Source organism: Crocuta crocuta, unplaced genomic scaffold, assembly GCF_008692635.1.
Source record: "Crocuta crocuta isolate KB4526 unplaced genomic scaffold, BGI_CrCroc_1.0 scaffold154, whole genome shotgun sequence".
Lineage (NCBI taxonomy): Eukaryota > Metazoa > Chordata > Mammalia > Carnivora > Hyaenidae > Crocuta > Crocuta crocuta.
In genome coordinates this window covers 4,100,769-4,114,234 of record NW_027530545.1, presented here as the reverse complement: position 1 = coordinate 4,114,234, position 13,466 = coordinate 4,100,769, and the positions used below count along the sequence as shown (strand labels likewise).

General features: G+C 37.4%; 1 protein-coding gene across 1 annotated transcript in view; it reads right to left on the bottom strand.

Annotated features, from left to right (window-relative positions):
- NEB (nebulin) overlaps positions 1-13,466 on the bottom strand; it is a 208,494-nt gene that overhangs the window by 93,672 nt on the left and 101,356 nt on the right. Inside the window, exons 66-75 of the mRNA XM_077767832.1 lie at positions 12,018-12,125; positions 10,510-10,821; positions 9,469-9,672; positions 8,887-8,991; positions 7,830-7,937; positions 6,203-6,514; positions 3,481-3,684; positions 1,825-1,929; positions 1,573-1,680; positions 885-1,196 (exon numbers count right to left, since the gene is read on the bottom strand). Of these exons, the coding sequence (XP_077623958.1) occupies positions 885-1,196; positions 1,573-1,680; positions 1,825-1,929; positions 3,481-3,684; positions 6,203-6,514; positions 7,830-7,937; positions 8,887-8,991; positions 9,469-9,672; positions 10,510-10,821; positions 12,018-12,125 (1,878 nt within the window). The remainder of the gene's footprint in view (positions 1-884; positions 1,197-1,572; positions 1,681-1,824; positions 1,930-3,480; positions 3,685-6,202; positions 6,515-7,829; positions 7,938-8,886; positions 8,992-9,468; positions 9,673-10,509; positions 10,822-12,017; positions 12,126-13,466) is intronic.

The following is a 13,466-nucleotide window of genomic DNA, read 5'->3' as shown; positions in this document are numbered from 1 at the left end:
GAGAATTGGCTTTTGCCAGGACAACGTCTGGAGTGTCAACAATGCAAGTGAATTTCAAGGCTTCTGGCCGTGTTTTATAAAGTCTTTCATTCACCAGGTCTTGAGCATTCTTCACCCTCTTCATTTCTATCGAGCCTTCTGGCATCCAGCCGATGCCACGTAGCCACTCTAGATCTGACTTATACACACTCTACAAAGATATTAGACAGAAATTAGATTCCATGGTTAGACACATCATCTCGTAATTAAAAAATAAAGTATATGGGATTGAGGGGTTGATGAGCATAGTAGATGGTATTCAAAAAAAGTAGGAGCTGACATTTATGGGACTTTGGGGTTTTAATATCAATGATAAAATAATTTCACATACACTATCTGTGAAGATGAATAAAATCATAATAATGCTGAGTTTCATGATAATTATTTGATATTTCCCAAAAATTATAGAACGGAAAAAAAATTTTCAAGGAAATTTTGTTGAATCTTATTCCATTTTAATCCTGTAACTGACTTAATCCTTTTGGATATAGCACAATAGTGGCAGTTATTTCAAAAATATTCAGATAGTTTATGTTTACCTGCAATATATTTTCATTGCCAGAAAGTACAAATGACATGAAAAAATAGTCTGGAATCTGGGTCACGGAATAAAAGACATGGCCTAAGTAGACTCTTCATCTGTATTGATTCCTATGACCTAGCTCCTGAAAATGGATTATTATTAAACAATGTGAGTAGTGTTCCCCTGGGGCTGTGCAGTGCACAATCCATGAGTCTCTCCACGGTGGGATGGACTCATAGGACCCTGGCATAGGAGCACCGCCTGGACAATTAATAAACCTATGTCCTCTCCTTCCATCTCTCCCAAAGTTTGTGTTACGTACATCACTCTGTAGTTCGTAGGCCTTCTTTGCTTGGATAATGTCGTTTTGATCAGGTAAACATGTCCAGTGATGCAGGTAATTTCGATAATCAATGTCACTGACCAAAGTCTGACATTGCTTGGCCATCACGATGCCTAACATGTCCACTGGGCTGGAGAACTTGGTCTTCCACTTTTGGAATTCCTTCTTGTACTCTCTTTCGCTTTGAATCTTCCCTGCATGTATGGCACACATAATCTTGGGGTCATCTTCAACGCTCTGGGCTCCAATGTGGTGGCCCTTCTGTCTCTCGTATGCTTCTTTGTATTTGTACTAAAATGAGAGAAGTATAGGTTTAGAAACCCACTTTTAAGACAACTACAGAAAACATGAACACCTGCAAGCAAATGGATAAGAATTTCGTATTGCAAACATTTTGCCATCTCTGAATAATTTTAAATGCACACTGTCATAAGCAAAAGTGTAGTATCTTCATGTATCTTCATTGGTGGAGCCCTTCCCTAACCAACTCTAGCTACCATTCCAAAATGTAATATTCTCTTCTGTGACAACAGAGGGAAAAAGTCTTACAAAGTAAGAAGCAGAAGTGGGGGACACGTGTGGAAATAGTTGCGAAACGTGGCCCACCAGCAGCATAGTAGCTGTTCAGCAATGTGAGTCCATAAAGGGTTAGATGGAGGGCACTTACATCACTGGCAATGTCCCTTGATGCCTTGGCACTTTTGATGGAAATAGCATCAGCCCTCAGATCATAGTCCTTCATCTTTGATTCATCCCATCCCTTGGTGTAAAGTTTCTAGGTGGAGGATGATACACAAAAGAAAAATAAAAGTGTTTTAGAGAGGTAATAGGCCAATTCCAGACAGGAAACTGTAAGGTGGAAAAAGTATTTTGAAGAATCCTAGAAAGGCTTAAAAGACCATTATAGGAAACCTCTTACTTGACTAATATTGGCAGAATTGCTCTTGGCCAGTATGATTTCTGGGGTGTCTGGCATCACATGGATGGAGGCTTTGTCAGCATTCCAAGATTCTGTGTATAAATGCTAAGGGGGAAAAGAGGTAAACCCTTTGTTAGAGCCCATATATTACAGGTGTTTTCAAATTTAACACATTTTACTGTAGAAAAGCCCTTTTAAGGCTTTTGGAGGCAAGGGAAGCAAAAGGGTAGTGGGGAGAGTAAAACATGACAATACTGAAACTGCCATATGACAGCTTCATGCCTAATATGAAGCAATTTAACAGTCTCAATTATTAATTTTTTTCTTCCATTGAATCTCAAGCTTACTCATATGACCCTCCATGGATGGAACCTGGCTATAGAACTATGACACAGTAGAAATCCATAGACTTCAGAGTTAACCCCAAATTCAAGCCCAAATCCACTATGGCCAAGCTGTGTAATCTTGGGAAATGTACATAATGCCTCATATTCCTTACTTCTAAGAGCTAGATAATCATATTTTTAGTGAGTGCTTTTTGTTTTTCTTTTAAGCCTACTATTTTTTTTAAGTTTATTTATTTATTTTGAGACGGAGAGAGAGCTGGGGAGGAACAAAGACAGAGGGAGAGAGAGAATCCAAAGCAGGCTCCACACTGTCAAGAACCATGAGATCATGACCCAAACTGAAACTAAAATTCAGACGCCTAACCAAATGAACTACCTATGTGCCCTTACTAAGTGCTTTTTGAAGATTAACTATAACATATGTAAAGTGTCTCAGTCTTAGTAGGCACTCAACAGATTTGATAGTGTTTCCTATTGTTATTTTCACTGTGGTTGCTGTGATGGGTATGGTAGAAAATAGAATTCCTGGAGTTTTAGTACTACCAGCTTTGGAGATCGCGGAGAGTCAATTTCATATTCTGCACCCAATCTCACTACCTAAATGTCTGGAAGATATCCAGGCAGGTGTGGAAGAATTCAGGTACATTAAATTCAACCTAAAATGTGCACATTGAGGACCTATCCATTGGATAAAGAATGATCCCAGTATCAATAAACAGATTGCTAAGACTCTGAAAAAAAGGAAGTGATTATCTATCTTGTGTAATGATGCTGAAGCGGCAGTAGCAGCTCACTTCTCAAAGTTCTCACTTCTCACTTCCACAACCTAATACAGAAGGGCAAACCAAGCAACTATTTTGAGTTGTTCAAATTCAAAGAGTGAATGGGGCACTGCTATAAGCACTGTGTATCCTAGACTTCAGAACAAAATGCTAAAAGGCTGTATATTCCTTGCAGGGTAGATAAAGGGAATTCTGTCAATGGTTTGAGTCCACTTTGCCTAGGGGAATGTACAGGGAAAAGTAACGTCTGTGTGGATGTCTCCAGGTCACTGTTCAAAAGAGTGTGTCCATTACTCCAGAGAAATTACCCCAGGCTATGCTTCCTCATGCACACAGAGAATTAGGGGACACAGTGTTGACAAGAACATGCAGGTCCAACCAGAAATCAAGTAGATGCTCTGTTTAAGTTGGGCATGCAAATCAGTCCATTAGAGCTCCCTTCTCTGAAAGCTCTTCAGGGCATTTCTCACTTTGAGCCAAGTCCATGGAAGGTATGACTCAGGAAATGGAAACAATTGCATACTCACTTTGCTCATCGTCAGGGCATTATTCTTTGCCAGGACAATCTCTGGAGTGTCTGTAATGCATGTGAATTTGAGCTGGTTTGCAGCCTGGCGGTACTTCCTGTCACTCAGGATTTCTCCAGCTCTTTTCACCCTCTCAACCTCTACAGAGCCAATGGGCACCCATCCAATGCCTCTCAGCCACTCGAGATCAGCCTTGTAAAGAGCCTGCAAATGAAATAATGTCAAATATTTATAGAAGTTACCTAGACAGCCTATAGAGCCTATACAGCATATATAGAAAATGCATAATTCTGAATCTTACTTACATGAATTTTTGGGAAGACCCACAGGATTGACTTTGGTGTAGAATAGCTACCCAAACGCTTTGTCCCTGAAGGTAGTTAATGTTTTCTAGTTTAAAGACTCATAAAATCTGTGTTCACTTTGGTAGCACATATACTAAAGACTCATAAAATCTAACGATATGCAGTTTCATTGATGCAAACCATTTTAAGGAAATTAGTGACTGCCTCCTGATAGAAAGTTATTTATTCTCTGATTTGATTGCCTATACTTCCTTGTGTGGGAAGAATACTCTGTTAGAACACAGTTTGCTCCTATCCCATTGGGCAGTGGCCTTCACAACCATGCTTCTAAGCAAAGAGTACACGTATTTTTTACTCTTATTTATCTTATCCTCAATTCCCTTTCTTGTGTTATAATTCAAGTGAAAGAACATATTTTATCCTTTCATTTTTCTTCTTGGAATTTAAACAACTGGCTAAAGGAACATTTTTCTCATAAGTAAAGATAACTGTTCTTTTTATTTGTATGGCTTTTTGAGAAAGTTCTTTTTTACAATGCCACTATTTTTTTTTTTTTATTTCTAAGAGAGAGAGAGACAGTATGAGCAGGGGAGGGTCAGAGAGAGAGGGAGTGACAGACTCAAACAGGCTCCAGGCTCTGAGCTGGCAGTCAGCACAGAGCCCGACGCGGGGCTCGAACCCACGAACCGCGAGATCATGAGCTAAGCGAAAGTCGGACGCTTAACCGACTAAGCCACCCAGGCGCCCCAACAATGCCACTATTTTTAATCAGTCTTTCAAAAGTGACAGCTTGTCAGAGCCTGATCAAAAAAACAAGAAGCTACTATACCAGCGAGGTAGCATTTGAGTCCCAACGACAATCTATTGGCTGACAACAAAAATGCCTCACATATTTCTAGAGAGCTATTGTTTTCAGCTTCTTAGAAAAATCGTCTCAATATGTACAATTCATTTTTTAAAAAATAGTTTATTGTTAAGTTGGTTTCCATATAACACCCAGTGCTCATCCCCACAAGTGCCCTCCTCCATGCCCATCACCCCTCTTTCCCTCCCCCTCCACCCCATCTGCCCTCAGTTTGTTCTCGGCATTCAAGAGTCTCTCATGGTTTGCCTCCCTCCCTCTCCCCCACGATTTTTCCCCTTTTTCTCCCCCATGGTCCTCCGTTAAGTTGCTCCTAGTCCTCCTATACGTGCAAACATATGATATTTGTCCTTCTCTGCCTGACTTATTTCGCTCAGCATAACCCCCTCAAGGTCCATCCATGTTGCTACACATGGCCAGATTTCATTGTTTCTCACTGCCATGTACAATTCATTCTTAAACTTTCTTGTCCAAAAAAGAAAATTATCAGAAAAATGATAATACAATCAATTCATTTGGAAAATTAGGTTGTGCTCAACCAGCAATTCTGAACCTGGCATCAATGAACTTGAATAGAAAAACATAATATCTTTATTTTTATTAAACTAATTGAAACACAATATTTTTTATTATAAATAAAGGCTACAGACTATAATAGCATTAACACTATGTAAGACTTTGTCAGAAATAAAAATCACAAATATTTTCATATCTTATTACAGTTGTTGCAAACATCTTGAAATATTTATGCTCCTTACTTCCTTGAAATTAAACTAAGTATTATACGCAGTGCTAGATCTTTTAAGTGTTAAAAAAGCATGTGTATTACTACATCATAGATTATGTTTAATATATATATATTTTTTATTTTAGAGAGAGAGTGAGCAGGGGAGAGGGACAGAGGAGCAGAGAGAGAATCTCAAGCAGACTCCACACTTAGTGCAGAGCTGGACATGGGGCTTGACTCCCAAGACCCAGGGATCACAACCTGAGCAGAAATCAAGAGTCAGACACTTAACAGACTGAGCCACTCAGGCACCCCAAGTTTAATATTTTCATAACCATATTTTAATGTGATCAGTTTCTTCTGAAACATATATTGCAATTTATGCATTTCATGACAATGTCTTGAGAAGTTGTCCGTAGGACTCATAGGACTGCCGAAAGAGTCCATGGCACAAAAGTTAGAACTCCTTTAAAATATCTTTTAAACAGTCTGATGGGTCAGGACCAAGGAGGTAATCTGTCACCTGGACCCCCCCATCCCCTCCTAAAAAATGGTAATCAATATAATTGACCTCTTTCCCTTTCCTCTAAAGGAAGGTGACCTTGTCTGATACAATTCTTTCTATTCTTTTGCTTATTACCTCCTTGCCCTATCCTCCTTCTTATAAAAACCTTCCTTTTTTTTCTCCCTCCTTTGGAGTTACCCTCTACTTGCTGGAGACTGCTACCTCATTCATGAACTGTTTAATAAATCTTCAAGTTAAATATAGATCTTCAAGTTAAAATCAATAAAAATAAACACATGCTGATGAATATTAGACTCACTCACATCACTCTGGAGGTCATAGGCCTTCCGAGCCTGAATGACGTCATTCTGATCAGGCAGACAGATCCATTCATGTAGGGGATGTTTGTAGTCTATGTCACTCACAAGGACCTGGCACTTCTTGGCTAATACCAACCCCAGCATGTCCACTGGGCTGCTGAACTTGGTCTTCCACTTCTCAAAGTCCTTCTTGTACTCCCTGTCACTTTGGATCTTGGCCACATGGATGGACCACATTATCTTGGGGTCATCCTCAACATTTCGGGCCCCAATGTGGTGGCCAAGCTGTTTGCGGTAGCCTTCCTTGTACTTGTACTGAAAAAAGAAGAGAGATAGGAGTTTGATGAGAACATCTCATTTATATAACATTTTATAGTTTCCTACACACATTATTTTTTTTTAATTTTCCTTTCATTAGTGTGAGAGAGAAAGGCTAATATTATCAACCCCATTTTATAAAGTAGAAACCTGGAGCCTAGAGGAGTTTTAGGTGCTTTTCTCAAGATCACATCACAAGTAGGTGACACTCAAGTGGAGAGCTTCTGGTTCTTAATATTTTTCCCTTCTACTAAACCATACTACCTACTTTACATTTGATTGCTTAACAAGGAAAGGTAAAATATCTTGTAGACTCTAAAAGAACATCTACTTAAAGATGTGGCTATTTTTCCTAAAAATGTGTTAAAAATATTTTAGAATATATCTCTTACAATTAGAACTTACACTGACTGTCTTGACTAAGAGAATGGACTACACTTAGATGATCTCACCAGAAAATATCTCCCTTATTGGCCTGTTAGGTCATTGAACTTTCACCATCAAAGAGTCATGCCTTGGGTTAATCTTCCATACTTATAAAATTCAAGAGAAACATGTTATGATTTGTCTTATCATAAGATGATCATAGTGTGGACTTTTCCAGCTGTTTTACAGCCAGAAAATATTTTGATAATAGAAGGAATGAAGCCTTAGTCTAAGGCATGGGGGTCCTCCCAGAAGAAAGACAGACTGGATTTGGGTCCTAAGAAGCCATGGTGTAGAATAAGCGTGCTAGACACCCTCAGGAGATGTTTCTCATGAGAAGGAAGAGCTACAGAGAATAGACAAGCAGGTTCTAAGAACAAGATTCTCTTACTTCTCAATTTGTTCTTACAATCAGTTAGGGACATCTTCTGAGTAACATCTCAGTAAAAGTTTCAAAGGATGAAACAAAACTCTAAACCTCATCCATCATCTAGTCTTCCTTTGATGCCAGAATAAATATATGGAAGTAGTAGAAAAGAACTCACATTTATATTGGCTGATGTACATGTTCTTTCAGTGTTTTCTATAAACAATCACAGCATTTGCTGCTCAACTTGTGAGGCTCAAATATATGAACCCATTTTTAGGTTCTATGAAACCTTCATTTTAAAACAATATATCTCTATCCCCAACTGATTAACAGGCATCGTGGACACATCACCTTGAGGTTTGCTTTGTTTTTATTGGCAACTTTGTACATGGTGGAATCACCAAATGAAATGGAGACTTGTAGGGACAACCAAAATTCTGGCAAGAAAAATGATAAAATCTGCCATTTGAGAACATCTTTGAGCAAGAAATGCCTCTTCCAAACACATCAACTTACATCACTAGCAATATCTCTTGAGGCCTTGGCTGCCTGGATTGGGATGGCATCCAAACGCAAATCACAGCCTTCCTTCCTGGACTCTTCCAAAGCAAGTTTATAGAGTTTCTGTAGAAAAGAAAGTCATTAATCATTACTCCTTTCATAAAATATAAAGTGAGTTATTATTAAATTTTCCCTGTCCTCATTTAAACTACAGAAAGAAATCCATAAGAATTCAAGTATCAGGGTGAGTTTCTATAAAACTGCTTCATAGGTGCTTAAGGATTTTAAGACACATGTTCTAAACTTGGAGGTTTCATTAATTGGTAAGTTTAAAGAACACACAAAAAACTGTCTTGGTTGCCAAAATTCTGTTACACCAAACAAATATATGTTAAAAAAAAAAAAAAGTACTATGTACTATCACCATTCACCATTATAATATAAAAGAAAGGCCATCTTAATACTAAAGAAGGAAAAAGAGTAAGGACATTACTTTCAAATTGAATATAACTGAATTTATGAAAAACTCAATGTATTCTACATATATTTTTCATTTGGCTACGGACTATCATCACAGACCATGATCAATAAGTAGAACAGGGCTTCAAATAATCACCCTGATGAAAATACTGGTCTTGAGAGAGATGCCTAGAAAAATGCTTGCAAAGAATCTGCTTCAAGGGTCATACTTAAAGGGTAACCAGAACATTGCTGAAGCACCAGAATAAAACAGGGCACAACACTTCCCTGGGTTCCAACAGTATCTACTAAATGTGCCTACTAAATAGCTGTTTAATCAAATAACGACTTGATACCCACACTGACCAGTAGGGGAAGGCATCGGGAGTGTAATTCCCATTGAAATATTTCTCCATAAGCATTCCACTCCCTGATACCCTGTTGCCACAAGACTGGCTACTTTGTGGACCTACCACATAGCCCGAAATTGAATCAAGAGAGAACTCTCTTCTATGGACATTGCTTTGGAGTATGTATAATAAGTCACTTAGGCAACAGTTACAATAGTTCATTTTTGCCTTTCTGTTCATTATATGATCAATAATTTACTCACATCACTATAGTGTATTTGGTTGAGTTTGGCTAGCATGATTTCTGGTGTATCCGGCATGACATGGATTGTTTTCTTATCATTGTCCCAGGCTTCAGTATATAAGCGCTATGAAAAAAGAAATGAGAAAACTTATTTTGGCATACACAGACATTTTTCTTTTGATATGTGCCAGTCACCTCTCCTCTGTACAAAGTAGAAATAAAATTACTTACGTTGCATAAATTCCTACTTTTCATGTAAATTACTCTTTCCAAGAGTATTTAGCTTACTAGTTTACTATTGCATTGACTGAGTAAAATTCTTTAACAGTTCTGAAAAGTATAAATGGGTTGCAGTGTTTAAAGTGTGTAATTATGAAATAATTACAGCACATAGTATTTTTAAGAGTTTAATATTTTGACAATAAACTATTAAAAAAAAAGAGTTTAATATTTTGAAATATTATTAATTATAGTATTATCATGGAAAATCATTTAAAAAGGTATCATATATTCTATAGGAATTATAGGAATGCTGTAACATGTCAGAAACTTTACCTTTTTCGATGGTAAATTCCTCGAACACTGAGGAGTAAAAACTCACCTTATTCATGTTTATAGCGTTGCTCTTTGCCAGCACCTGCTCTGGAGTATCAGTTATGCTGGTAAATTTGAGGGTCTCCGGACGCTGACGGTAGATATTATCACTCAGTATCTCTGTGGCTCTCTTGGCTTTAACCACTTCCATGGAACCAATTGGAACCCAGCCAATGCCTTTCATCCATTCAAGGTCTGACTTATATAAATTCTGCAAATGGACAGATAAGAAACACATTTACTAGTTAGAATTTTAGATTCACAGTTACAAAATGGCTCCTATGAGAGAAATACAAAAGTATTGGTGAACAAATAAAGCTCTCAGCATAGCTGATCACTCATTTATAAGCATTACTGAATTCTGAGAATATTTTTCTCAAATCATGCTCTTTGCATTTTTAAAATTGGGATATAATTGACATATAATGCATTGGTTTCTAGTGCACCACATAATGATTCAGTATACGTATATATTGTGAAATGATTACAATAAGTCTAATTAACATCCATCACCACACATAGCTACACTTTGGATATGTAAAAAGAACTTTAAAAAATCTTTCCGTTATTTCCACTTTCAAAATCACAAAATATCAAGAGTGTAATGTGGTATTGTAAAGATATTAGATACTTCTCTAATTATTAATTTTATTTTACTCTTAATAGTACATGCTAACTTTAAGAAGAATTAGGTGATTGGTTTTGAAAAAGACAAGAATATATTAGTATTTCCCTGTCAGTATGTATAAAATATGAAATGTTTGTTAAAATAATTTAGCATGATATACTCCTGTTCCCACTTTTTCCACCTCCCTCCACACCGACATATATTTCTACCTCTTTAAGCCATAAAATGCTGCTATATACTTCTGAGGACCAAGTTTCACCTAACTCATACAAAGGAAGCTTGAGGAAACTCTTTTTAAACGTTTAATGGTATATTGTTTAAAATATACAAATAAATTCCAGTCCACTGGCACTAGTAAGAATCCAAGGACATGTTTCAGATCTTCTTTTAATGTGCAGAACCGGCATCAGGGATACTCACATCACTCTGGAGGTCATAAGCTTTCCGGGCCTGGATGATGTCATTCTGGTCCGGGAGGCAGGTCCATTCGTGCAGAGGATGTTTATAGTCTACATCACTGACCAGGGTCTGACATTTCTTGGCCAGAACAATTCCAAGCATGTCCACTGGGCTGCTGTACCGGGTCTTGTATTTCTCAAAATCTTTCTTGTACTCACGGTCACTCTGCACTTTGGCAATGTGGAGAGACCACATGATCTTGGGGTCATCGTGTACTGCTCGGGCACCAATGTGGTGACCCAACTGCTTACGATAGGCTTCTTTGTATTTGTACTGAAAGAGAAACCAGTAAATAAGGAGGGAGCACCAGCGGCTATTTCCTATCATTCTTTTTGTGATGATGCTTTTCTATGAGATCCTTAAGACACTTGGGTAGGTTCAACATGTGTGGAGATCCTACACATTAGAAAACGCTTACTTCCAACGAAGAGGATGTTGTGCCCATTTGTACATTTCCACAGAATAACTCCACAATGATCACTTTATATTAAGTTAATGTTATATTATGCTGAAACAATTTTATGTTGATAAACAGAGACTAAAAAGTGAACTTTGAGAGAGAGAGCTCAATTAGAGTGATAAAGTATCTCAGAAGTTGGTTATACAGGGGGACTCAACTGACATGTTTCTTAATCTTTTTTCTAGGGCATTTTGAGAAATAATTTTCCTCTGCACAAATAATCTGGAAGTGGTAGTTTAAAAATGGGTGCATTTTGTTGTTTGATAGGTATAGAGTTTCAGTTTTGCAAACTGAAAAAGTTCCAGAAGACTGCTGCTCAATAGTGAGAACACACTAAACACTGCTGAATTATGTACTTGAAAATGGTTAAGATAGTAGATTTTATATGTTTTTAAATTATGATTAAAAAGAAAAGCCTATAATAAATAACCTACTTCAATCAAAAAAATAAATAAAACATTAAAAAAAGAAAACGGTAAAAAAAAGAGAAAAGCCTTTAAAAATGGACAATTTGCTACTATTCAGATTAATATTTAAGTTGTCCAGGAATCTTATATCTTCACGTTTAAGGTAGAGAAAATTGATTTTGTGTACTTTTTAGCAGGCAGACATATCTTTTTTGCTATCCTATGTCCTTCCCCAAGTCAGGAAGGAGAACTCCATGAAAGCCTGTTCCTCTCCTAGCATCTTTGTCTTGAGTGTATCCTTATGAGAGTTCATGAGGTTTTTATGAGCTAGCACAACATATTACTTTAATGAAAGTACTCAATCTTATTAAAAAGAGACCAAAGGAACTACATTCTAGTCCAGACTTTATCTCAATGATGCTTGTGACCTTGGGCAGGGTACCTACTATCTCAAACCCTCAATTTATTTGCCTGAACAATAAAGGCAGTTAAGATGGAGGACTACAGATCCATGGATGATGACTATAGAGACACCCATCTGTGTTCCCTGCACAGAGGGCTGGCCTGTTGGTAGCAAAGGGAAGGACTTGTTCAGCTCTTACATCACTGGCAATTTCTCGGGATGCTTTGGCAGCCACAATGGGAATGGCATCACTTCTCAAGTCATAGCCTTCTTTCTTGGCTTCTTCCATGGCCTGGCGATAGACGTTCTGAGGAAAGAAGTGACAGCATTCATTCATTCATTTCTAGTTCATTTACTTGAGAGACAGCATGCCCCAGCAGGGGAAAGGCAGAGAGAGGGGAAAGAGAGAATCCCAAGCAGGCTCCATTCTGTTAGCTCTGAGCCTGACACAAGGCTTGATCTCAGAAACAGTGAGATTACCGACCTGAGCTGAAATCAGGGGTCAGACACAACTGACTGAGCTACCCAGGTGCCCCAGAAGTAGTAGTTTTTAGATATAATACTTTCACTCTAGGGGCACCTCGGTGGCTCAGTTAAGAGTTGGACAAAGGCTTAGGTCATGACCTTGCAGTTTATGAGTTCAAGCCCCATGTCAGGCTCAGTGCTGACAGCTAGAACCTGGAGGCTGCTTCAGATTCTGGGTCTCCCTCTCTCTCTGCCCCTGCCCCGCTCATGCTCTGTCTCTCTCTCAAAAACATTAAAAAAAAAAAAAAAGAATATTTAGATATAATACTTTCACTCTAAAAATGTATTTTTGTCAAAGAAGACTGCTTTGGATGCAGAATTAACTGCACTAATACGTTCAGCCTTAAATCTTAAAAACAAAACAAAACATAAAAGAAAACCTCTTTCTTTTACATTCTGTTTATCTAAGCTCTTTAAATTGAAATTTTACATCTGGCAGGTTTTAACGCTGCAAGTTCTCTTTACACAAACCCTTACAGATTTTAGACATGAAGTCAATAGCTTTCCAATGCGTTGGATTGTTCAGCCCTTGTTCTTTTCATCCCACAACCAAGAAGTGTTGATTTAACTCCACATTTGAATTAGGTACAATTTTACTGGCAAAGAATATGATTATATAACAATATAAAACACCACCATGAGTATGTATGTATCAAACAGTGCTGAACTAAGGAAATCTGCTCCTGAATGTCTTCGTTAATATTGATTTGCTTCATAATTATTAATTTTATTAACTTATTTAATTATTTCTAATTATTGACTTATTAGTTAAAAACACAAAACTAATAAAACTGTATTTAATAATTTTTCTGTAAATTGGAACACCCACCGTTCCATTTCTGTGGTAAGACACACATGGAAGGTGGAATGCAGGTGTTCTGTGGGAACACAGTTTGAGAACCAGTGCATTAAATAAATCATCTATGCTAGAAGTCTTCATTCAACAGTTTTTTGCTTGTGAGCCACCTACAGGAATTTTGACCAATCCTATGTACTGTTAAGATATATTTTAAAATAATTGCTAATATTGGCTTTTAATTATTCAAAAAATTATAAAGTATGCATTGTGACAATTTTTAAACATAAAAAGTAAAAATTTATTGTGTCTCTTAATATTACTTTT